General features: G+C 49.5%; 1 protein-coding gene across 3 annotated transcripts; it reads right to left on the bottom strand.

Moving 5' to 3' along the window:
- Positions 1 to 263: 263 nt before the first annotated feature.
- On the bottom strand, positions 264 to 13,240 carry LOC103641202 (DNA polymerase I A, chloroplastic). 3 transcript variants are annotated; one of them, XM_020545704.2, is made up of 12 exons: positions 12,744 to 13,240; positions 11,493 to 12,219; positions 10,636 to 10,836; positions 9,656 to 10,323; positions 8,328 to 8,745; positions 7,658 to 7,753; positions 7,133 to 7,225; positions 6,850 to 7,044; positions 2,112 to 2,204; positions 1,284 to 1,496; positions 1,111 to 1,200; positions 264 to 930 (listed from the first exon to the last, which is right to left on the bottom strand). In XM_020545704.2, the coding sequence occupies exons 1-12, from the start codon at positions 12,905 to 12,907 to the stop codon at positions 769 to 771; spliced, it is 3,120 nt and encodes a 1,039-aa protein (XP_020401293.1). In that variant the 5' UTR covers positions 12,908 to 13,240; the 3' UTR covers positions 264 to 768. The 3 variants fall into 3 exon arrangements, with proteins under 3 accessions (XP_020401293.1, XP_020401295.1, XP_020401296.1); XM_020545706.2 differs by having other exon boundaries at positions 6,850 to 6,984; XM_020545707.2 differs by having other exon boundaries at positions 267 to 930; positions 12,489 to 13,240.
- Between the last annotated feature and the right edge of the window lie 13,211 nt (positions 13,241 to 26,451).

Genomic DNA, 26,451 nt, shown 5'->3' with positions numbered 1-26,451 from the left:
TACCTCGTGTGCGAAGACTACTTAGAAAGAGAGCCTTATATTTGGTAATAAGCTAATTGAAAGGATACCTTCTGTGCGAAGACTGCTTAGAAAGAGAGCCTTATATTTGGGGGGCATGGACTCATGAGTCATCAAATCACAGTTTCAATTTTGAGTAGACGAATGTGCCCTCCTTTTTTTTGTTGTAGAATTGAATTTTGAGACGGTTTTGTTATGTAAACTTGATCCAGTCGTTTGAAACTGTTTTTTGTAACAAGTTGGTCTGATTCTCTTTCGAGGATGAAGCTGAATGTTTCTGTTATCTGAAAAATGGTCCCAGTGTAGATGCAGTATGGTACTACATGCAATGCACAATCCAAGATCGATACCAACCGCAGGGACCATAATTGGCCTCACTGCACCAGAACAAATCTGTAAACTAACCTAACGCACCAGCACGCTGAACAAGTGAGATTATGAACAAAACAGCATGCTTTGGCACCGCGCTAGTTCACTCGAGATCCAAGCCATCTCGAATTCTGTCTGGTATGCTTTGGCACCGCGCAACTCCAGGTGCTGGCAGCAGAGTCCTCCGTGTCTTCCGCTGTTCTGCTGCAGCCAAGAAATGGGCGTGTTGTCTTGTCAGGGCCTGGGTTACCACCACAACAAACTCAAGGTCCTGGAACCGCAGTCTGCATGACGACGGGTCCACCATTTTTTATCCGAACAGTGGGGTCTCGATTGCACTGGTGTCATCAACCTTGTGGCAGGTGACAGCGTCTCCTCAGTCTATTTGGCAGCATACCAGCTCTTTGCACACTTGGCGTCGACAGCCAGGTCGACGTTCAAGATGTTGGTTCCGTAGAAAGGTTTGGACATACACTCCACCACTATAGCCTTGGCCACCTCAGCAGACTCTGAAGGCCCTTCCAGTATCACTTCATCATGCACCTGACATGCAAAACATTGCAACCAATTTATCCCGACGATGTTATCGAATAGTTAGTTATCTGTCAGCTTCACTTTTGTTTACATCAAAAGAAAACCCAAATAGTGGCGGCTTCCCAGATGTAATAAAGTTGTCACTTGTCAGACAGAATGCATTGTATTGTAGAAAAAAAAAAGACGAACCTGCAATAAGAGCCTCCAACCAAGCTCCTTAAGGCGGACATTCCTTTCGATCTCAAGCATGGCACACATAGCAACATCTGCTGCACTTCCCTGCCAACCAGAGATACCAAGCTGAAGGTCAAGTTTTAGAAGCAATGAAGCGTACCCATTGAGCCACAGTTAGTGATCCGTACCTGCACTGGTGCATTTATAGCAGCACGCTCAATATGACCTCGTTGGCCAGGACCATACTGAGTCAGGTAAGGAAAATGGCGCGACCGCCCAAGCAAAGTGTAGACTTCACCCTTCTCGCTTGCAAGCTTCTTCTGACTTTTTTGCCAAGCTAACACTTCTTTTCTATCCCTGTACCAGAGCTTCAGTGTATCTCTTGCCTCTTTAACAGAAACCTGTGCCACAACTCTGGAGCTTGTTATGACACTTTTTAAAGATCTTTTATACCATATAGAGCACAAAACTAGAAGAGAAAGACATCTTGGATACACTGCATAATAACTTAAATGACAACGACCAATATCTAACAATGCTAAAAATTCAAATAGAGAACTAACATGCCATGTATCTCACAAATTGGCAAAAAAGGAGCAAACCCAGTGTCGGAGGCTCCCACATGAGTGGGGTCTGAGGAAAGAATAAAACTGAGGCAAGCTTTTCCCGCAAATGTGGAGAGGCTGCTTTTATTTTAACCCATGACCTGGTGACTCAATGAGACAACTCTCACCCCTGCACCAGGTCTGTCCTTTTATGTACCTCACAGATTGTCAAAAAAAGAAAGGGGGCAAAGCATCCTCATTCCTCAGCAGCCGGACTCAGATCAAGTTATGATAATTGCTATAGCACGCATATATTGTTTTCTTGCTGGGACAGTTGTGATAAAAAGAATCAATAGAGTCAAATTGGAAAAAATGATCAATTCCTGCATGCTTTGTTCACATTGCTGACCCAAAAATCCTAGTTTGAAACACATATCTAGGTTGGTACTTTGTTAGCAATAAGCTTCATACCTTCCAGTCCCGGGATAGCCCAACAGCTGTCTTTCCATAAGCAATGGAAAAATTAAGCATTTTAGCTTTCCTCCTCTCAGCGCCAAAAGCATCCTAAAACGGAAACACCGAATTTAATTCAATTCCATAATTACCATTTTATTTCTTTTTCATATATGCTTACGTGATTATGTAAAAAATAATGAAGATTACTCCCTCTGCACTACAATAACTGCACTTCTCACTTTTCAAAAAAAAAATGACTAGATTTATAGAAAATATTATCAACTGGTTCTAACATGTTTATTCTGAAAATATATTTCACATTAATCTAATGGAACTTATTATGCATCATAAATATTAGTATATTTTGTATATATTTGGTCAAATTTAAAAAAGTTTAAATCCTTGAAAAGCGAGATGTGCAGTTATTTTGGGAAGGGAGTATAAATATGAACAGCAGGGCATGAAACATTTAGAGAACTAAAAGTACACCAGTAAAATTCCTGCTCAATAGCAATTCATGAAAAAGATGGGTATATCTTATTTGAAATACAAACTATGCCCTTGTGTATGGAACATACAACAGTACAAGGATACCAGCCATTGCAATTTAGTACAGTTATTTAAGGTAATACCGATGACATGAGAGTTCAAATTATTTAGTGATACAAATGTTATTCAACAACACAAGCATCCAATACAATCATGGGATTCTTAGCTCAAACCTTCGAGGAATGCCTAGTGTTAGGTTGTGTGGATCCATAAGTGGCAGACTGAATTTTTTAAAAAGATGTGCAACGGAATGGTCTATCCTAAATAAATATTATGGAATGACACTGTCGGAGGGGAGAATCCTCCGTCCGGGTGGCGGATTGCACTCGCCCTGATCCTCGGATGACGAGTAGGATTAGGTGATTGTCTGGCCTTCTAGATGAGCACAAGAACTCAGAGATTTAGAGTGGTTCAGGCCGCCGGAACGTAATACCCTACATCCACTGTGAGTTGTATTGCTTGAGAACCGGGGAGTCGAAGGTCTGAGTGTGAATCGACCTCCCCTTGCTATGGAGCAAGTGCTCTCCCTTTTATAGTCCAAGGGGAGCACGTTACAAGGGAGTTCAGGCCCTGACATGTGGGCCTAGGAGAGTTTACAATATGAAACGGGAAACAATTGGATAGCGCTGACAGTGCTAGATCTTCCTGAGCTCGTATCCCTTCTTGGGCACTGCATGATCTTCCGGCGTCCTTATCCTGCCACCTTGTCCCGTCTAATCGGAACACAGGCCTTGATGTAGGTTGCGGCGTAGTCTGGTAAGCTACCATGTGTAGGGTGTAACGGGCGGTGTCGTCTAGTCTTCTCCGTCCGTCTCTTCATGCCTCGGTAACGCACAAAGAACAGTAGAAGTTATAATAAAAGGCGCCCAACCGGCGCCCTGGGTCAATGCCCCTCGCCTCAGTAACATGCGGGTAATAGTAAAAGCCGCACGTTACAGTCCTGGCATGTTGCACACAATTAATGCGGGGGATACGCTACCCGCCACTGGTGTGGGTAAGTATGTGTCCCATCTGTACCCGATGCTGGCGGGCCCTATGTCAGAGGCTTTTCGTCAAGCATCGTCCGGTGGCTTACGTTAGGGGCGCCTGGCCACGTGTTTGCGCCGGACCCCTGCCTGGGTGAGGGGCATACCTAGGGATAAGTGATGACACCATTTTCCTAAGTCTTTCCCAATCGTGGGCTAGACCCGCACCCAAGGGGGTCCAGGCTCCTATCGCCCCCTCCTAGACACATGACGGCTCCGGACCTCACCTGGCCTGAGTTCCGAATGGTATTTCCATGCTCGGAGCCATTCTAAAGGCTTGGTGTTGTAACTAGAGAGTCTTCTCTTCCGGGGCTTTATGCTCCCCCCAGATCCCTTTGTCTGGGGATCCGTTGGGTCACAAGGAGGTCCGGGTCCTATTTGAAGGATCCCAGACCTATAGCTAAAGTTGTTGATTCCTCCCTTTATGGGGCTTGATGGAGACGACAATCCAGCCCAGGAGGCGAGTCTGGCCTGGTCATGACTCCATATGGTGGGCCTTAGCCCCGTGCTGGCCAGCTGTCCATGAAATCCTTAACGGTGGCCCCCAAGGACTCACCTTGACATAGCAGGAGCGGGTACCCGATATTCAGGGTATCGACAGACACCACTCCACAAATTAAATAGCATTCAAAAGTTCATAAATCCCAAAATTACAATAATTTTTTTTGGAAAGCGCAGGAGAACTGCGCATCATTTTAATTAGAGAAGAAAAAGAAGTCCAAAATGGACCAAGGTACAAAGCCCTAAGCAGGCTTACTCAAAACAAAAAACACACACCACTCCCTAGACCCTGTGAAGGTTACGCGCAAGCTCTAAGCCAAAGCTCTGAAGATGCTTGGCACCAGCCGTAATCCAACACCCAATCTCATCAAGAAAGACGCATCTGATAGAGCTTAGCGAAGGGGTCTCCCCATCAAAGACAGCTTTGTTGCGGTGGATCCATAAACAAAATTACAATAATGATATACATATATCTATCTATGTATCATTTAAAATAATAATAGCAGGAGTTTGGTTGAATAAACTACAAACTACTAGGGGATTAGAACTCCATTGCAAGTATAATATATGTATGTGTCGGCGTCCGGGAAAGGCTATATCCTCGGATGCTGCCAAAACCTTTCAAAGATCCCGATGAAGGAAATCACTAGCAGGATCAGCTACTACGGGACCCACAATCTCGGAGTACCATGCCCCAAGGACCGACCTCCGCTCTCGCAAAAGCAGGGCCCACCATTCCGGGTAGTTCGATCTCGGGGACCCCATGAAGGAATAAAGCTATTCTTGTCTTGAAGGAAGAGCCTAAGACCCAAACTCCCGATGCCTCAAGGCACTCTAGGCTTTGGGACACTCCCACACTTGGGTTCTTCTGGTCATCGCCATCACAATAACCTAAAACACGAAACCCATAGAGCCTCAAAGCACTCCTGACAACAGGATACTTGTGCATTCTCTTGGTAACGTGGGGCCCTGGGCATTCCTAACAACAGGACACTTATACATATCCCTAGTCGTCCAGGGGCCCTACCAGCAACCGGATCTCTAGGGTCCTAGGGCTCCAATACTTCAAATGACCAGCCCCCCCTAAGCCCAGGGCCTACTGAGGGGACAAAGTGACTCCTACGACGGCTAAGAGCATGTACAACCCCATTGATTAGGGTGTCTCTAGAGCCGTCTCTGAGGGGTAAAATGCAAAATTTGATGCCACCGGGCTCTTGGCGAAGAGCTCGTCTATGGGTCTTCCGTTGGAGCACAAGGGACGAGAGTGGCTCGAGTTGTAGAACCTCCACCATCTCTTCCCGATCCGGTGCGGAATGGCACCAATCTAAGGTTGGTTTCCCTCCAAATCCTTGCCTTGGCACTCGTCTTTCCTCTATTTCATTTCACTTCCCAACAAATTGTGAGGACTCGCATCTAGTAGCCAGCAGCGATGCATCTGAAGACCAACCCCGCCATAGGCACCTGCCTCCGCCACCCCAATACCGCAACTTATTAAGAGACATCGTTTAGAGATGGTCCATTGCACTGTGTAGTCTCTTAGCTGTATCTTCTGCTTGGAAAACCAATCCAGGGGCTCAGGGTTGTACATGCCCTAAATATGGAGGCACCCACAAGTCAAAGGAATGTATCTGGCCCCCCACTAACAGCATGGCGACCCCCAAAGGCATTATTCCACGTTGGAGATCTAGCTCTAACAGTCTCATGGTGATGGCACTGCGGATAAAGCTTTTGTATATCATATTAAATGTGATGTGTGAAGTTAAGGCCTAATAGGTGCACTGTTGCTACAACCTAGGCAGCAGGTGTACGCGTGGGCGCACCAGGTGTAACAGGAAGTATTATAAAGTACATATTGATACACTTGTTACCAACTACGTCGTACCCAACAGCATGGACTCTGGTGTCCGTTAATATGATGAGACATACCTGCCTCTGCGACGGGTACGTCTACACTACAGCAGAACATCCTCTGCACTATGGCACGACCAAAGGCATGGCGCTACGTATGACTCCACGACTAGGAGAAGGTTGGAGTTGTTGGTCCACAGCAGACTGAAACCCACGATACGGCTGATAAGTAATATTCTCTCCTCCCTTGGTCTATAAAAGGGGAGCAGAGCAATGTAAGAAAGGGTCGAAGGGTCAAAACTAGATCCCAATCTCAGGGTTCGAGACATTCCCAAGGGGTTCAAAGATCCTAGACTTCGGGATTCCCGATCTTCAAAGGGCAAGCATATAGATGAACTAGAGACCATTAGAATAGAACTCTCACCAAAATCAAGCAGAAATAGAGTGCTAGGAGGTCATGGCGCTCAGATGATACTTAAAGCTTGTAAACTTCTTCACATTTGTGTTCATCATTCTATATCACCCAAGAAAACCTAGGATATTACGCATTTCTTGAACCTATCTAAACTGCCCTCATGCTGGTACTTGGTTGCACCCAGGTACAACGCACACCACACCAGCTTACGACCCTGCTCTATCCGTTACAATTCTCATCTTCTGTACCCCGGCGCACCAGCTTACGACCCTGCTCTATCCGTTACAATTCTCATCTTCTATACCCCGGTGTCGTACCACAACAACAATATGATTAAATAGAAAACAGTTAAAACAAATAAAAAATAAGTAAGAAACACCAAATCTGTAAATAAAACTAGTAGCACTTGAAGTACCTTCAATAGCGGCACTGGAGGTTTCTCTTGACCAGGTTGAGGGTGCCACTCAAGAAGAACTTTCTTTTCTTGGACAGCATCACGGATATGCTGATACATATTCATGGCTGTCCTAGAATGGAAATCACCACCCGCCTTGAAAGCATGCAGCATGCTTTTACAATTAGTAAGGTGAGCTAAAATCCTAAGCTCCAGCTACATTAAAACATGTCTTTTATAAGAAACTAAGATGAAAGGCCATTCCAGGACAAAAAAGTTGGCTATTGAGCACTAGTTGGCACACCTGACCATAATCTGCAACGATAAGAGAATTTCCCGGGGCTGCAACAAAAGCTTGGCGAATCCTATACCTATCCTTCTCAAGGGCAGGTTGGTTCTGAAAGACACACATATTGAGTTTGAATAAATAATATTGACCTAAAGAATAAGGTGGTACTTTAGCTTCAAGCACTATTTACCAGATCTGATCATCTGAACTGTATTGCAACTAGAACTAAACCATTTGCCAGTTTTGGAGCTAAATATATTAATTCAGTGCCACTGGTCAGGCTATAATCAGAAGACATTAATCATAACCACATCCATCTTGTACGATGATTTTGTGAAATGGCAGCATTTAAATACTAGTGAGCAAAAGATGATGTCATTGATTATTTTCATGAAAAATACACTTGTAACTACCACATTTTTGTCTATCCCTCCTCTTCTTGTACAGTGGTATATATATCATGCGCTTAATAACAGGCCAGAGATGGTGATTTAAGAAACTCCTTATAAATCCCATATAAACACAAAAGAATGTGCATACCTGTAGATTTGGTGTTCTTGCTGACAAGCGCCCTGTCTCAGTATTGATATTCAATGAACAGTGAATGCGCCCCTCTGCACATGATATGTGATCTCCCTACCATGGAGTAAGGGATTTATCAGATACACGACACATGGAAACGCTTTGTAGACAACTGCAGTTAGCTAAGCATAATCGGTATGCTGACAAAAGCCACCAGAAAAAACCTAGTAGCAATGCCCTCACACCACATGACTGAATGTCAGCACAAAGTTGCTAAGCACCTTTAAAGCCCTCAAATATATCTAAAGGGACACACTACAGATGAATGATCATGGTAGAAAAAAGCACTCAATCACAAGAACAACTGAATGCAACAGCTATTTTGCTAAGAGCAAAATTTTAAAACTATATAATCCAAGTCAACAAAAAATCAACTTGATCATGCAGATTGACACTGAATTCAGCAAAACCCATACTTTCCCTCAACAAAAGGAGAAAGAAAAGGGGAAAATTGTAGCCCCAATCGAATCAGCACATTTTGTGATACATCCTGTAGCTTTTATTTTAACAGCACACAACACAAGAATTTTGCGCTGTGAGCATGCATCACACCAAAACATCCGATTTGCAGCAAATGTCATGCTGTCTCAAGATAAGAAATGATAACTAATAAGATCAGCTAGCTAACCTGCAACGGAAGAATGAAATTGGATATCAAAGAATCAATAGAACATATTTCACATAAAGCTGCAATTGCATGGCATGCTTCTTTTCCATTCTTTCCTCCACCAAATGCTTCATATGCTGTTCCATAAGAGGAATTCCCATCTGGGTTTTCTGAACCACTGGTATATTCATCATCATCTTGAATATCATCTATTGTGTAAATATATTCTGTAGGTATTTTACCAGCCAAACTTCTCAATGCATCCCCGCTGACTGTTGGCCAGCCACTCGGGGTGAACATATCGATTTTCAGATCTTCAACAATACTGCAAAGTTTGATTGTACGATACTTTGACGTCTTCTTACCCTCTGTAGCAACACTTTCTTCATTTAGCACTTTAAAAGTTTTACTATGTGGCCAAGTTTCACCAGATTTGTGTCTGTTACAAAGGTAACGAAGTTAACTCCTTTAGAAATTGTACAGAAACGATTTGAAAGAAAGCTTTAGTTTCCTAGGACATATATGTGCAGCCAAATTACTAGAAGATACAAAAGAAAACCAAGAAGATTCAATTTACTTCTGCCTAAGATATTGAATACATAAAATGGTAAGCAGGCACAAGAGGAAATTTCAGCTTCCAATTCCCATCTTGGCTCTTGCTTATAAAAGGGCACACCCAGTGTCCGAGGCTCCCACATGAATGCAGTCTAGGAAGGGATAAACTGAGGCAAGCTTTCCTCCTGCAAATACGGAGAGTCCGCTTCGAACACGTGACCTGGTAACTCAGTGAGGCACCTCTCACCACAGCACCAGGTCTGCCCTTATCTCTTGCTTATAAAAGATAAAAGTAAATTCTTATCAAGTTTAGGGCTTTGGGCCATTTGTCCCTATAACACCCCGTCCAATCCCTGGACCGGCGGTACTTACTCCTGGCAGCTCTCTAGGATCATATATCGTCCCCACAGACCAACACAAGTCTTTTGTGTGCACTTTGTCCTCATGCGCACCCGAGAAAACTTCCCGGTCGGTCACCCATCCCAAATTGCTCCAAGTCAAGCACGCTTAACTTAGAGGTTCTTTCGAGATAGGCTTCCGAAAAAGAAGATACACCTTGTTGATATGGATACCCTATTAATTCTATTAAGCCTTGGACCAGGATATCACAGTCCCATTGTGCATGACTTGCGATCAAACTAATGTGTTCTACACCAAACCACTACCATAATTACTGGCGTCTTTTCATAAAGATCCAAATATGAAGTGTGCTGAGGAAGATACCACAGCGAAAAGGTATATGGAAACAAAGAAGGCTTTCAAACCTTAATAAAGAAAACAGTGAAAGGCAATACCTATTTTCAATGCCACCAAAGAGAAGTTGGCGAATTTGAATATCGCTATTCACATTCATGTACTTGGCATCAGGACAATATTTAGATGCCCATTTCCGAAACTTATCTGCAGCAAGTTTCCGTTCAGCAATAGCAGCCTTTTCTATCTCTGAAAGGTAACCACGGTCAACAAGCATTCCCTCTGTCTCCATTTTCACAAGTAGGGCACCAAAAGGACGCCAGTACTGTTCATAGAAATCATACATGGTGCCCCTAGGACAACCATCCAAGATCCATCTCCTTGTTGTAAGCTTGCTTTTTAAGCTGTCATAAAGTCTCAATGTGCTCATGGAATCTAGAGAAGAATAACAAATCCATAACTCTCTGTCTTCCCTTTGTAACTTCTTGACTGGCTCAACAGATACAACTTTCCCTTCAGATCCATCTTTTCTAATATTTTTCCTGCCAAAGATGGTTTTCATTGATGTCTTTCCAGGCTTAGGTAAATCCTCTGGAACAGTATCCATGACTCTACGGTCATTTGTAAGTCCTTCAAGTGAATATCCACCATCAATTTTCCTTGATGAATCCCAAAGGCGTGCAAGATGCATTGTATCAGCATGAAACCCAGCAATTTTGATTCCATAATTCTCAATGACATGGCTATCAAAACTATAGTTATGCCAAACCTACATGATGAAGAGAACATGGATGTTGACTTCAGAAAATTCAAAAAAAACAAAGCTAAAAGTAGTTCACATGTGATGCATTTGTTATTAACCAGGTATGGTTTTGCTAACCCAAAGCTTGCAATTTTGTCATGTTGATGATCTCATGAAACCGACAAGGATAAAATAGTGAAGTACATCCAATTTGTTTCAAGTTTGTAACAGTAAATAGAAAAGTGAGGAAAAACAGTGTAGAGTACGACCTCAACTAACATAGAAAGAGAAAAATAGACATTAAATTGTTCGACATAGGTCATAGGAAAATTATTGCACCTTCTTGATCGATGAATCTTCAAAGAAAGGAGCAAACTCCATCAGGACACCCCTTCCACCATCTAGAACATCAACCCAAATGCAAGTTTTGCCATTTCCAAAATCAGCTGCCTGTACATCAGAATTTGCTGAATAGATGCTAAAGCATATTACTTCTCCATGACCAACTGGTGTCTCTTCTTTGGCATTAATATTTGCTACCTGCAGAGACATTATACTCAAATAACTACAGTGGAGTTCACTTTTGAGCATTGCTTGCCATCATAGAAGTAGATAATATGCATGCATATTAGCTCATTAAACTAGTGAAGCTGGTACAGACTACAACCTTCAGCATTGCTCATGATATCAAACTTCAACTCATGCATTGCCTAAGGCAGGTTTTGATACATTAATGAGGAACATATACCAAACACATGGGTGAGCATACAAAGACCCAGGATTTGCAATCTATCACTATCACCATCAGAAGTTTCTTGTGACAACTACGGAATTGAAACAAACACTTAAGTAATTCATGACAGATGACAACTCACGTAAAAAGATCACTGTTTTTAAGGCGTCGCCTAGGCGACGCCTAGGCGTCCGGGCGGTGGTCTGACGCCTAGGCGCCTTGCCCGCCTACCTCGCCTAGGCGTCGCCTAGGCGCCGCCTAGGCGTCTAGGCGGTGGTCCAACGCCTTGGAGCGCCTTACCACTTTAAAAACCATGAAAAAGATATCACTCAGCTAAACCTAATACCTACAAAAAACAGAACATTTTGTGTCTTTGTGAAACAAATGGTTTGCCTACATGAATAAGGATAGACAGCCTAACCACTCTTTAGGAACAAATAAATCAAGCAGGGTTCCCTTTTACCTCTGTGTCACATGCATGAATAAAGCTCTTGTACTTTGTAGTGAGCAGTTTAACAATGTTCCTAGCTGACTCGATATCGTCAACTACCAAAACTTTGTCGTAGATGCTAGCAAGTGCCTCCCGTGCTTTCAAAGATTCCTCAGAGAAGGCCGCTTTAGTTGGGAAAGGTGAAACCACCTTTTTTACAACAGTTTTTTTCTTTTTGTCATCACCATCATGAACTTTATCCTCAAGCTCCAAAATTACCTCTGTATTAGATTTATCAAGCAAAGGATCCTCCGCTGGTGAATAGGCAGGCCAAGGAATCTCCACCTTAGAGGCTCTAGGCATGCTGAAACACTTGACACTATCATTAACAACACGTACTGGAGCTGGCACTGATTTCACATGCTGATTTATCGTACTATGCCCGATCAGTTCTCGGTTATTACCATGTCTATTTACAATTGATTTGGACGATACGCGTTCCCTCAAATTATTCAAATAAGTGTAGTTCAAACCCCTGCAATCTTCAGAGAGTTCATTTTGTACCATTCCAGTCCATAGAGGAGTGTTTCCCTTATAGATGTTATTTGTGACATTGTTGGCAGTTCTTAGATAGAACAGCCTCCGGCTCTCTTTAACCCATTCTTGTGCAATATTTTGTACTTCTAAGTTGGGATAGAAACGTAGCTTGAAAGCACTGCTTCCTCGAACAGCCATATCTGAGCAATGGGAATAGTCCTGCCTGTCAGTTAAAAGGGTTACCAAAGTTAGGAACCACTAAGCAACATGAAATTACTAAGTCACTGGAAAATGTGTAAAGGGAGAAATTTCAGAGAGTGTGAATAGATTGCAAGGTACAATGACAAGCTTAAGTGTATCGCTATTAGCCGGCAGTGCACTAACAGCGCAGAACAGAACAAACTTGGTACAGTAGGATGTGACACTGGCACACTGCGTCCCCTATGCAGCAGCCGGCTCAACCCGTGAATAGTTGGCAGAGACTGTACTTACAGAGGTCAATACATGGAGCTAATTAGTTGGAAATGAAATAGAAGAGCTCCCGAGACGCAAATCCACGTAGTGACTCACTCTGCGCCCAGAACAATACGAACATCACTCCCGACCCAGCACAGGCACACAACTCAGCACCGCCTAGAGAACGTCCGTTCCACGTAGCCCGAAGAGGATTCAACGGCCTCCGAAGGCCACAACGAACATCGGTTGAGTCGACAGGAAATAAGAGTGATTCGGCACCGCGGCGACTACCTCCTGCACCCGGAAATCGCCAGTGGCGGCGAGGCGCGGCGGTGCAGGGAGAAGGGCGACGAGGCGCGGCGGCGAAGGAGGAAGGGCGGCGACGACGACAGCCACGGGGGCGCCGAGCCGTGGCGCCGCAGCAGTGGCGCCGGCGTCACCTGCGCCGCCACCATCGACCGTGCGGACCGCCTCAGGTTGTACCCGGCTCCTCTCCTCCCCGCAGCGCCGCCGGCGGACAAGGACAAGCAGAAACCGAGGGGCGCCGTTTTCTCGCGGAGCAGGCGCGAGCACGGTCGCGCGGGTGTGCAGGTGCAGGGGACGCTCGTCCGCGGCGCGGCCTAGCGAGAGGAGGCCGGCGAGAGCATTAGGGCGTCGGTGTGATGCAAGATGCGGCTTATTGTGGAGGCCGGGGGAGTGCAGGCGATGGCGGGGGCGGACCGGCGGAGGAGAGCGGGGTTTGGGGGAAGAGGAGGAAAGGGGGACGAGGGTTTAAGCGGCTACTGCCTGCTGGCCTGCTGAACAGCGAAGCGGCGAAATCCGTCTCCGTGATTGGACGGAGAATCCGCATCACCCATTGTGGAAGCGTACTTTGGCTGTGGCGCGAATGATCGGTCATCACCGTGTGGTCAGTCAGTTTCAAAGAAAAAAATATCTATGATCATCTTCTACTCAGCTCTCACTCTGTCTCTGTCTATAGAACTTGATTACAAAATAATAAAGTGTTGTTTACGAAATGTTTGAATGTACTACAGCTAATAGTTAGTGACTAAAATTAGTTGAAGACATCCAAAGACCGCTAATAGTTTAGCTATTAGTTATTTTTAGTAAATTAATTAATAGTTGGCTAGCTATTTGTTAGTTAGATAATTCTATTAGTATTTTTTTAGTTAATTAACTATTAGCTCCAGTACATTCAAACACCATATATATCTCTTTGCAAGATCAAGTCTCATTTGACAGGATCTTTGTTAGCACCGACGATCTAATCAAATGCTCAGTTAAACGTGTACATAGGACTCCTGAAGTTAAAACAAAACTAGAAGCGACAAAGCCAAAGTCATTTTTGTCTTAAAAGCTGAAACCACTAAGAAGTACCTTAAACCCATGGCAGAGCGAGTTTAAAAACGTAGCTTATAGACCCTATTTGTTTTGTCAGAATCGACTATTAGTAACCAAACTTTTTGCTTCAGACCAACTCCAACAACACTGGCTATCCCACTCCGCATCCGCATTATACACGGTCTAAGTCACTATTTCGCTCTCCAACAGCCTTCGTACTTGTCTCCGCAAAATACACGCCCGGTCTTTCACTCCTCATTCTCACGTTGTCTCTCTCATCTCCGTGTATGGCCAGCAAATGAAATGTTTAAAAATCTGACGTCGTGGACCCAAGCTGTCATACACACGAATGCAGATGGTGATTGGAAGACTGCTGGGCGACTTGAACATACGGAGGTTGTACAGCATGCAAAATTGGGATACAGATTGGTGTGTTGCTGGAGTTGGTCATAGGACTCCTGAAGTTAAAACAAAACTAGAAGCGACAAAGCCAAAGTCATTTTTGTCTTAAAAGCTAAAACCACTAAGAAGTACCTCAAACCCATGGCAGAGCGAGTTTAAAAACGTAGCTTATAGACCCTGTTTGTTTTGTCTTCAGGCTGGATTCTGATGGTCAGAATCGACTAGTAGTAACCAAACTTTTTGCTTCTTAGTCTGCTTATGTAAATATCGTTTCTGTAAAAATCGTTTAAACCAACGTGAATGCATAATCTGCTGAGTTGTCGCTACGAGAGGAACTCGCTGAGAACACCTAGAGTGGGTGAATAGGTGATCCTGTAAATTCAACACTAAATTCCAACAAGCTTGATTAAAGAGATATTAGTGCGAGTTAATCAAGTCTATGAGGCAAGCTCTTACGAACACAAACAATCACAGAGAGTAGCAACACAAGAGACACGCGATTTTTATCCCGTGGTTCGGCCAAGTGACACTCGCCTACTTCCACGTTGTGGCGTCCCAATGGACGAGGGTTGCACTCAACCCCTTTCAAGTGATCCGATTATCAACTTGAATACCACAGTCTTTTCCTTTCAAGTGTTTTCCCATTTGTGAGGAATCTCCACAATTTAGAGCTGCTCGCCCTTACAATAGATATCACAAAGAAGGCACAGAGTAAGGTTGGGAAGAGCAACACACACAAGACTCAAATACGCAGCACACCCACGCACACAAGTGAAGACTCGAGCTCAAATGACCACACAGGGAGTTCGTGACTCGAATGGAGATCAAATCTCTAACACAACAAAGCGAATGCGCGGGAGCAGAGTCTGGATGCCTTAGAATACTTAGTGAAAGCTTGAGTTTCTCCTCCATGCGCCTAAGAGTCCCTTTTATAACCCCAAGGCAGCTAGGAGCCGTTGAAGACAATCTTGGAAGGCTAATCTTGCCTTCTGTCGTGTGCACCACCGGACAGTCACTGTAGCTGTCCGGTGCGTGATTGCCTTCCAAATAAGGCACAGTCGACCGTTGCAGCTTCGGGCTCGATGGCGCACCAGACACTGTCCGGTGCACACCGGACAGTCCGGTGCCCCCTGCCGACTGTTGGTGCGGGCTACGCGTCGCCCGTGGATTGCGCGGCCGACCGTTGCGCTGGCGACCGTTGGCTCACCGGACAGTCCGGTGAATTATAGTCGTACGCCACTGATCTTTTCCCGAGAGCGGCCTTTTCACCAGAGACCAGCCTGGCGCACCGGACACTGTCCGGTGCACCACCGGACAGTCCGGTGTGCTAGACTGAGCTGAGTTTTGGCTACACCGAGCCAAGTCTTTTTGGTTTCTTTTCTTCTTCTTTTCTCACTGTTTCTAGCACTTAGATAACTTCATTAGTATTCAAAAACAAATGTAATAAGTCTAGAAACATACCTCATGCCTTGTTTTGCACTTTTTCAATCTTTGTCACATTTAGGACTTAAAGAATATGTGTTGGGCACTTAATCACCAAAACATTATAGAAATGGCCCAAAGGCACATTTCCCTTTCAATCTCCCCCTTTTTGGTGATTTATGCCAACACAACCAGAAGCAACAAAAAGAAGTGCAACATTAATGCAATTGAGGACCAAATTGTTTTTGACTATAATTTGGCATATTTGGATCGCTCTTTGCCACCACTTGGTTTGTTTTGCGAATCAAATTCATTTTCCTATCTCTAAGTCAAACTCACTAGTTTGGGCACAAAGAGAAATATTCCAAGAGTGAAATTGATCAAGTGCCAAAAACTCCCCCTTTTCCCATAATAAAAAAATTCTCTCCCACAAGCGACCAAATTTTGCAATAAGAGTATTTTGGACAAATCAAAAGTTCTAACTCTATTGTTTTCAAAAATTCACAAGTGGTGGCTGATCCATTTGCTTTGGCCTTAATTTCTCCCCCTTTGGCATGAAGTACCAAAACGGGATCATTTTTTGCCCTTTAACCTCATTGCCTCACCAAAAATGTCAATTAAGAGCAAAAGGCAAATAGAGCGTGAGTATGAACTTGGAAGTGAGTACACTAATAACGGAGTGCAGTGGAAGTCTTTGCATCGTCCAAGTTCACCTTTCCCTTTCAATGCACCTTTGAGACTACATCAAGTATACTCAAACACATAGGTTAGTCTCAAAGAGTCAAGTTGTAGCACATCTCCCCCTTAATATGTGCATCACTTGCAAATGGACTTGTGAGGTAACATGATCAAAGGCATAAAGTAACATGATCATGTGTACAACTTGAGCACCACAAATAAACAATAATGGATTTAAATGCATAAAGTAACATGATCAAAGGCATATAACACATGTATGCTATAGATCAATCCAAGGTACGCGAATCTAAGACATTTAGCTCACTACGCAACCTGCAAAAGGATTTCTCATCTAACGGCTTGGTAAAGATATCGGCTAGCTGGTTCTCGGTGCTAACATGGTACACTTCGATATCTCCCTTTTGTTGGTGGTCCCTCAGAAAGTGATGCCGGATGTCTATGTGCTTAGTGCGGCTGTGTTCAAAAGGATTATCCGCCATGCGGTTTGCACTCTCATTGTCACATAGGAGTGGGACTTTGCTCAGATTGTAGCCAAAGTCCCTAAGGGTTTGCCTCATCCAAAGTAGTTGTGCGCAACACTGTCCTGCGGCAACATACTCGGCCTCAGCGGTGGATAGGGCAACGGATGTTTGTTTCTTTGAACTCCAAGACACCAGGGACCTTCCTAGGAATTGGCACGTCCCCGATGTGCTCTTTCTATCAACCTTGCACCCGGCATAATCGGAGTCTGAGTATCCAATTAAGTCAAATGTAGACCCCTTTGGATACCAGATCCCGAAGCAAGGCGTAGAAACTAAATATCTAATAATTCGCTTAATGGTCGCAAGGTGACATTCCTTGGGGTCGGATTGATATCTAGCACACATGCATACAATTAGCATAATGTCCGGTCTACTAGCACATAAATAAAGTAGTTACCCTATCATAGACCGGTATGCCTTTTGATCAACGGACTTACCTCCTTTGTTGAGGTCGACATGTCCGTCGGTTCCCATCGGTGTCTTCGCGGGCTTGGCGTCCTTCATCCCAAACCTCTTGAGAAGATCTTGAGTGTACTTCGTTTAGGAGAGGAAGGGGTCGTCCTTGAGTTGCTTCACTTGGAACCCAAGGAAGTAGGTCAACTCGCCCATCATTGACATCTCAAACTTTTGAGTCATCACCCTGCTAAACTCCTCACAAGACTTTTGGTTAGTAGAACCAAATATTATGTCATCGACATAAATTTGGCACACAAAAAGATCACCATCACAAGTCTTAGTGAAAAGAGTGGGATCGGCTTTCCCAACCTTGAAAGCATTAGCAATTAAGAAATCTCTAAAGGCATTCATACCATGCTCTTGGGGCTTGCTTAAGTCCATAGAGCGACTTACAGAGTTTGAACACATGGTCGGGGTACCTGTCATCCACAAAGCCAGGGGGTTGTTCCACGTACACCTCCTCCTTGATTGGCCCGTTGAGGAAAGCGCTCTTCACATCCATTTGAAACAACCTGAAAGAGTGGTGAGCGGCATAGGCTAATAATATTCGAATAGACTCTAGCCTAGCCACAGGAGCAAAAGTCTCCTCGAAATCCAAACCTGCGACTTGAACATAACCTTTTGCCACAAGTCGAGCCTTGTTTCTTGTCACCACTCCGTGCTCGTCTTGCTTGTTGCGGAACACCCACTTGGTTCCCACAACATTTTGCTTTGGACGTGGCACCAGGCTCCAAACTTCATTCCTCTTGAAGTTGTTGAGCTCTTCCTGCATGGCCAACACCCAGTCTGGATCCTGCAAGGCCTCTTCTACCCTGAAAGGCTCAATAGAAGAGACAAACGAGTAATGCTCATAAAAATTAGCTAAACATGAGAGAGTTGTTACTCCCTTGCTTATGTCACCCAGAATCAGATCGATGGGGTGATTTCTTTGAACCGTCGCTCGGACTTGAGTTGGAGGGGCCAGTGGTGCTTCTTCCTCCATAACTTGTTCTTCTTATGCTCCCCCTTGATCATGCGCCTCTTCTTGAGGAACTTGTCCATCATCTTGAGTTGGGGGATGCACCATTGTAGAGGAAGATGGTTGATCTTGCTCCTGTTGTTCCTGTGGTCGCACCTCTCCTATCGCCATCGTGCGCATTGCGGCCGTCGGAACATCATCTTCATCTATGTCATCAAGATCAACTTGCTCTCTTGGAGAGCCATTAGTCTCATCAAATACAACGTCGCTAGAGACTTCAACCAAACCCGATGATTTGTTGAAGACCCTATACGCCTTTGTATTTGAGTCATACCCTAGTAAAACCCTTCTACAGCTTTGGGAGCAAATTTAGAATGTCTACCTTTCTTCACCAAAATGTAGCATTTGCTCCCAAATACACGAAAGTAAGAGACATTGGGTTTGTTACTGTTAGGGGCCTTCATCTTCCGAAGGTCCTCAAAAACATGATTTAACAACGTTTCTGGAGTATAATACATGAACAGGTACCTTTGGACTCGGATCAGAACCACAATATGAAGAAGTGCGAAGAATGCGAAGGTTGGCGCAGAGCCGAAGCTATGCTCAGGGGACCTTCAGCGTGATATCAGAAAAAGGGAACCGACTTAAAAGAGAAAAAGCTATTCAGACCTCGATGGATTACTATAGAGTCATTAGCAAATGTAAAGGGCATTAGTGTAATTTTACATTGGCTACGTCCCGTACCTATAAATAGATGAACAGTGCCCCGTACTGTTCACGCTGACTTGGCATTTGCTTTTGCGTCACGCTTGTACTGTTACCTTCTTTCAAGCCTAAGGTACATTTGTAATTTGATATCATTCTTATTTTTCCATAATAATAAAATAAGAGATGAGTTGTTAATAATACTGTCGGCGTTTCGACCCCGGGGGGTCCCTGGACCGACGAGTAAATTATCGCTGCGTGTCCCAGCCCAGAGGGGTCGGCGCGAGACGGAACACAAAGGGGGGAAAACAGTAAGGGGAAACTGTGGCCTTCGTGTTGTCCTGCGCCCAGGGCGGATGCGCTTGCAGTAGGGGGTTACAAGCGTTCGCGTGGGAGAGAGAGAGAGAGCCTTGTGCGTCGGCCCGTTCTCCCGCGCGGCCAACCTTCTCGTATGGGAGCCCTGGACCTTCCTTTTATAGACGTAAGGAGAGGGGCCAGGTGTACAATGGGGGGTGTAGCAATGTGCTAACGTGTCTAGCAAAGGGGAGCCAGAGCCCTATGTACGTGTCGTCGTGGCTGTCGGAGAGGTTTTGGCGCCCTGTTCATGTGATGTCGTGGTCGTCGGAGGAGCGCTTGAGCCCCGTGGAAGTACAGCTGTCGGGGCTGTCGGATCCTTGCTGACGTCTCCTTGCTTCCGTAAGGGGCTGAGAGCCGCCGTCGTCATGGGGCACGCGGGGTGCCATCATTACTTGTTTACCGGGGCGAGCCGGATGGGACGCCGGTCTTGTTCCCCGTAGCCTGAGCTAGCTAGGGGTAGGGTAATGATGCCCCCCTTGTGACGTGGTCGGTCCGAGCTCGAGGTCGGGCGAGGTGGAGGCTCCTCTGAGGTCGAGGCTGAGTCCGGGCCTGGGGGTCGGGCGAGGCGGAGATCATCGTCCGAGGTCAAGGTTGAGTCCGAGCCCTGGGGTTGGGCGAGGCGGAGATCGTCGTCCGAGGTCGAGGTTGAGTCTGAGCCCTGGGGTCGGGCGAGGCGGAGATCGTCGTCCGAGGTCGAGGTTGAGTCCGAGCCCTAGGGTCGGGCGAGGCGGAGACCGCCTTCCGAGGCCGAGGTGGAGTCCGAGCCCTGGGATCGGGCGAGGCGGAGTCTGTCGTCCGAGGTCGAGGCTGAGTCCGAGCTCTGGGGTCGGGCGAGGCGGAGCTTCCTATGGCGCCCGAGGCTGGACTTAGCTGCTGTCAGCCTCACTCTGTCGAGTGGCATAGCAGTCGGAGCAGGGCAGGCGGCGCTGTTTTCCTGTCAGGTCAGTCAGTGGAGCGGTGAAGTGACTGCGGTCACTTCGGCCCTGTCGACTGAGGAGCGCGCGTCAGGATAAGGTGTCAGTCGATCCTTGCATTAAATGCTCCTGCGATACGGTCGGTTGGCGTGGCGATCTGGCCAAGGTTGCTTCTCCGCAAACCCTGGGCCTCGGGCGAGCCGAAGGTGCGTCCGTTGCTTGAGGGGACCCTCGGGCGAGACGTGAATCCTCCTGTGTCGGCTGCCTTTGCCCGAGGCTGGGCTCGGACGAGGCGAGACCGTGTCCCTTGAGTGGACGGAGCCTTGACCTGAATCGCGCCCATCAGGCCTTTGCAGCTCTGTGCTGATGGGGGTTACTAGCTGAGATTAGGAGTCTTGGGGGTACCCCTAATTATGGTCCCCGACAGTAGCCCCCGAGCCTCGAAGGGAGTGTTGGGACTCGCATGGAGGCTTTTGTCGCACTTTTTTGCAAGGGGACCGGCCTTTCTCGGTTGCGTTTTGTTCCGGTGGGTGCGCGCGAGCGCACCCACCGGGTGTAGCCCCCGAGGCCTCGGAGGAGTGGTTTGACTCCTCCGAGGTCTTAGCGCGTTTCGTGATGCCTCGGTCGGTCTGGTTGTTCCCTCATGCGAACTGGCCGTAGCCCGGGTGCATAGTCAGGTTCCAAGTTCTCGGGCTGGTATGTTGACGCTGTCAATGGTTTGGCCGGAGCCGGGTGTCGGGGACCATAATTAGGGGTACACCCAAGACTCCTAATCTCAGCTGGTAACCCCCATCAGCACAAAGCTGCAAAGGCCTGATGGGTGCGATTAAGTCAAGGCTCGGTCCACTCAAGGACACGATCCCGCCTCGCCCGAGCCCAGCCTCGGGCAAGGGCAGCCGACCCCGGAGGATCTACGTCTCGCCCGAAGGCCCCCTCAAGCAGCGGACACACCTTCGGCTCGCCCGAGGCCCGGTCTTCGCCAAGAAGCAACCATGGCCAAATCGCCACGACGACCGACCGTATCGCAGGAGCATTTAATGCAAAGGTGGCCTGACACCTTATCCTGACGCACGCCCTTCAGTCGACTGAGCCGAAGTGACCGCAGTCACTTCGCCGCTCCACTGACCAGTCTGACAAGAAGACAGCGTCGCCCGCGTCGCTCCGACTGCTGTGCCACTCGACAGAGTGAGGCTGACAGCGGCCAAGTCCGGCCTCGGGCGTCATAGGAAGCTCCGCCTCGCCCGACCCCAGGGCTCGAACTCGGGCTCAGCCCCGGAAGACGACGAACTCCGCCTCGCCCGACCTAGGGCTCGGACTCGGCCTCGGCCCCGGAAGACGACGAACTCCGCCTCGCCCGACCCAGGGCTCAGACTCGACCTCGGCCTCAGCCGAAGGTCTCCGTCTCGCCCAACCCAAGGGCTCGGACTCGACCTCGACCTCGAAAGACAGACTCGACCTCGACCTCGGAGGAGCCTCCGCCTCGCCCTACCCAGGGCTCGGACCGACCACGTCACAGGAGGGGCCATCATTACCCTACCCCTAGCTAGCTCTGGCTACGAGGAACCAGACCGGCGTCCCATCTGGCTCGCCCCGGTAAAACAAATAATGATGGCGCCCCGCGTGCTCCATGACGATGGCGGCTCTCAGCCCTCTTACGGAAGCAAGGAGACGTCAGCAAGGACTCGACAGCCCCGACAGCTGTCCTTCCGCAAGGCTCCAGCGCTCCTCCGACGACCACGACATCACACGAACAGGGTGCCAAAACCTCTCCGGCTGCCACGACGGCATGTACTTAGGGCACTAGCTCTTCTCTGCTAGACACGTTAGCACATTGCTACATCTCCCATTGTACACCTGGACCCTCTCCTTACGTCTATAAAAGGAAGGTCCAGGGCCCTCTTACGGAGGGTTGGCCGCGCGGGGAAGGACGGGACAGCGCGCGCGTAAGCCTCTCGCTCCCTCCCACGCGGACGCTTGTAACCCCCTACTGCAAGCGCACCCGACCTGGGTGCGGGACAAACACGAAGGCCGCGGGTTTTCCCTTTTACGCCTGCCTCCCTCCACCTTTTCCCCCCCTTCGCGCTCTGTCTCGCGCCGACCCATCTAGGCTGGGGCACACGGCGACAATTTACTCGTCGGTCCAGGGACCCCCCGGGGTCGAAACGCCGCCACCGGGTTTGCGAGAGCAGCCCCCGAGCCTCCGCACAGTGCGAGAGGACGGTCAAGGACTGACTCGACTTTTTTCATATGCCCCTGCGTCGCCTTTCCGCAAGGAGGAGGGGGGTAAAGCGCCATGTTGCCCTCGGAGGGCGCCGAACATGGTTTCTCCAGTGAGTTGCTAACGGGTGATCTGAGTGGACGCCCGTGCCTCGTTCGATAAGGGTCGGCTAGTGGCCCAGAGGCGCGCTCCAAAAGTACCTGTAGGTGATTTGCCGGACCCGGTCCCGTTTGATAGGGTCCGAGGGCTCGATGCCTCCCTCTAATGGGATTCCGTTACAGAATCGCTTCTGCTGGTCTCGGAAATGTCCTAGGGTACCTCGGGAGCGTAGCCCGAGCCTCAGCCATGTATCAGACATACCCAGAGTCATCCCTCGCTCTGTGTGCTCTGAGGCGGCTGTCGAACCCTTCGGGGGCCAGCCTACGAACCCCTGATCAGTAGTGGGCGCGGAGCCCGAGTGGCCCGAGGCGGCTGTCGAACCCTTCCGAGGGGCCAACCTTCAAACCTTTGACCAGTAGTGGGCGCGGAGCCCGAGTGCTCTGAGGCGGCTGTCGAACCCTTCCGAGGGGCCAGCCTTCGAACCTCTGATCAGTAGTGGGCGCGGAGCCTGAGTGCTCTGAGGCGGCTATTGAACCCTTGCGAGGGGCCAGCCTTCGAACCTCTGATCAGTAGGAGGGCTCGGGGCCCGCTCCCTTCGCGGAGAAGGATCCCTTTCGGAGTATCCCCTTTCCCGGTCCCTGTAGCAAGAGAGAGAAAGAGGAAGAGGAAAAGGATACGAAATCGAACGACGTGGCGCACCTTTTTTGACGCGGTCATTATGGTGGAGGTGAAGCGTCGCCTGCTTCGCCTGCCAAAGGTGCCACCTGTCCTACCACAGAGTTAATGCGACGGGACGAGTGGTTCGCGGGGCGGCCATTGTGCGTGCGCGAGCCATTCGAGGAACGGAACACGGACGCGTCGTCTTCACGCCGTGGGAGAGGGCTCTCTCGCTGTCCCCGGAGGGGACTTGTGCCTGCAGACGACTTGACCGCTGCTTCCGCCCGCCTGCCGCCGCCATTACTGCCGGCCCACTTTTGGCCATATCGACCATCGCTCCCTCCCACGCGGACGCTTGTAACCCCCTACTGCAAGCGCACCCGACCTGGGCGCGGGACAAACACGAAGGCCGTGGGTTTCCCCTTTTACGCCTACCTCCCTCCGCCTTTTTCCCCCCTTCGCGCTCCGTCTCGCGCCGAACCATCTGGGCTGGGGCACGCGGCGACAATTTACTCGTCGGTCCAGGGACCCCCCGGGGTCGAAACACCGACAGTTGGCGCTCCAGGTAGGGGCCTGCTGCGTGTTGACGAACAGCTTCCCGTCAAGCTCCAGATGGGTAGTCTCCAGCAACCTTTCCAGCCCGGGACGGTGCTCCGTTTCGGGAGTCTTGAGTTCATGTCCCTCGACGGCAGCTACGACATGATACTCCTTCCCCCGCCGCGCAACAGCGACAATGGCGGCCGACAACCCGCCCGCCGGCGGCGGACTCGACAACGTCTTCCCCACGTGGCGGAAGAACAACATTCGGGTTTGTCCCGTCGCCTCCCCCACCGACGGAGGAGGAGGCGGGGAAACCAAGGCCAAGCAGGAGGCGGCACCTCGTCGGCTGTCGAGCGAGTCGACGGCGCCGGCGCCCCAACGGGGGACACGTCGGGCATCGACTTCGCGTCTGAGACGAAGACGAGCGCCGTTTCCCCGCAACACGCCAACTCCAAGCGGACGGACGACGCTAGCACGCTCGCAAAGGACTTGCTGGGCGTCACCCCCGTACCTGAGACGACGGTGCAGTCTACCCCTGACGTGACTTCGTCACCGCCCGTCGACCAAGAGGTACCGACCGATTCCCATCTCATGCTTTTTGGATTCAGCCTCGACCCACCAAGCGACCTCGCTTTGGTGGACGCTTTCATAGAGGCGAGTTCAAACCCTCCGGGGTATCATATGCGGTCACTCTAGGACCGGCTGACGACCGTCTCGACCTACGGGCCCTCGGGTTCCGAGGAAGATGACGAGCCCGACTTTTGTTGGGATTTCTCCGGACTTGGTAACCCCAGTGCCATGCAGGACTTCATGACCGCATGCGACTACTGCCTTTTCGACTGTTCCGACGGTAGCCGCAGCCTCAGCGATGAGGACTGCGGCCCAAGTCGTGAATGTTTCCACGTCGATCTAGGGGGTCTCGGCGAAGGTAACCATCTTGGTATACCGGAGAACGGTGATCCCCCTAGGCCTGCGCCTCGCGTTGGCATCCTACGGGAGCTAACTGTGGTCCCAGTCCCTGCGGGGGGTCAGGACTCACAGCTCGAGCAAATCCGCGAGATGCAGGCCAGGCTCGACGAGGGAGCAGGAACACTTGAGCCGTTCCGCCGGGACATCGGGCAAGAATGGGCAGGCCAACCTCCGGCCTGAGAAGCGCGTCATCTACCCCAGGGCATCCAGCACCGCATCGCCGACGATGTCAGGGCAAGGCCGCCACCGACTTCCAGTGGGGTCGGCCAGAACCTGGCTGCAGCGGCAATACTTCTCCGCGCGATGCCGGAGCCATCAACCACCGAAGGGCGGTGTATCCAGGGAGAGCTCAAGAATCTCCTAGAGGATGTCGCGGTCCGATGGGCCGAAAGCTCTGCCTCCCGAAGGCAGGGGTACCCCTCGGAACATCGCGTCGCGACTTCCCGATTTATGCGGGAAGCCTCGGTCCACACCGGGCGCACGCGCAACACAGCGCCTGCGGCCCCGGGTCACCTCGGTAACGAACACCATCACCTCAACCGTCGAGCTCACCTCGACGAGAGGGTGCACCGAGGCTACCACCCCAGGCGTGAGGGACGCTACGACAGCGGGGAGGATCGGAGTCCCTCGCCCAAACCACCCGGTCCGCAGGCTTTCAGCCGGGCCATACGACGGGCGCCGTTCCCGACCCGGTTCCGAACCCCGACTACTATCACAAAGTACTCGGGGGAGACGAGGCCAGAACTGTGGCTCGCGGACTACCGGCTGGCCTGCCACCTAGGTGGAACGAACGATGACAACCTCATCATCTGCAACCTCCCCCTGTTCCTCTCCGACACCGCTCGAGCCTAGCTGGAGCACCTGCCTCTGGGGCAGATCTCCAACTAGGACGATCTGGTCCAAGCCTTCGCCGGCAACTTCCAGGGCACGTACGTGCGCCCTGGGAACTCCTGGGATCTCCGAAGCTGCCACCAGCAGCCGGGAGAGTCTCTCCGGGACTACATCCAGCGATTCTCGAAGCGGCGCACCAAGCTGCCCAATGTCACCGACTCGGATGTCATCGGCGCGTTCCTCGCCGGCACCACCTGCCGCGACCTGGTGAGCAAGATGGGTCGCAAGACCCCCACCAGGGCGAGCGAGCTGATGGACATCGCCACCAAGTTCGCCTCTGGCCAGGAGGCGGTTGAGGCCATCTTCCGGAAGGATAAGCAGCCCTAGGGCCGCCAGCCGGAAGATGTCCCCGAGGCATCCACTCAGCGCGGCACCAAGAAGAAAGGCAAGAAGAAGTCGCACGCGAAACGCGACACCGCCGACGCGGACCTTGTCGCCGCCGTTGAGTACAAGAACCCTCGGAAACCTCCCAGAGGCGCCAATCTCTTCGACAAGATGCTCAAGGAGCCGTGCCCCTATCATCAGGGGCCCGTCAAGCACACCCTTGAGGAGTGCGCCATGCTTCGACGCCACTTTCACAAGGTCGGGCCACCTGCGGAGGGTGGCAGGGCCCGCGACGACGATAAGAAGGAAGATCACAAGGCAGGGGAGTTCCCTAAGGTCCACGACTGCTTTATGATCTATGGTGGGCAAGTGGCGAATGCCTCGGCTCGGCACCGCAAGCAAGAGCGTCGGGAGGTCTGCTCGGTAAAGGTGGCGACGCCAGTCTACCTAGACTGGTCCGACAAGCCCATCACCTTCGACCAGGGCGACCACCCCGACCGCGTGCCGAGCCCGAGGAAATACCCGC

The sequence above is a fragment of the Zea mays genome, chromosome 10, assembly GCF_902167145.1.
Source record: "Zea mays cultivar B73 chromosome 10, Zm-B73-REFERENCE-NAM-5.0, whole genome shotgun sequence".
In the NCBI taxonomy this organism is placed as follows: Eukaryota; Viridiplantae; Streptophyta; class Magnoliopsida; order Poales; family Poaceae; genus Zea; species Zea mays.
Note: the sequence above shows the minus strand (reverse complement) of the source record. Positions and strands in the feature narration are given on the sequence as shown.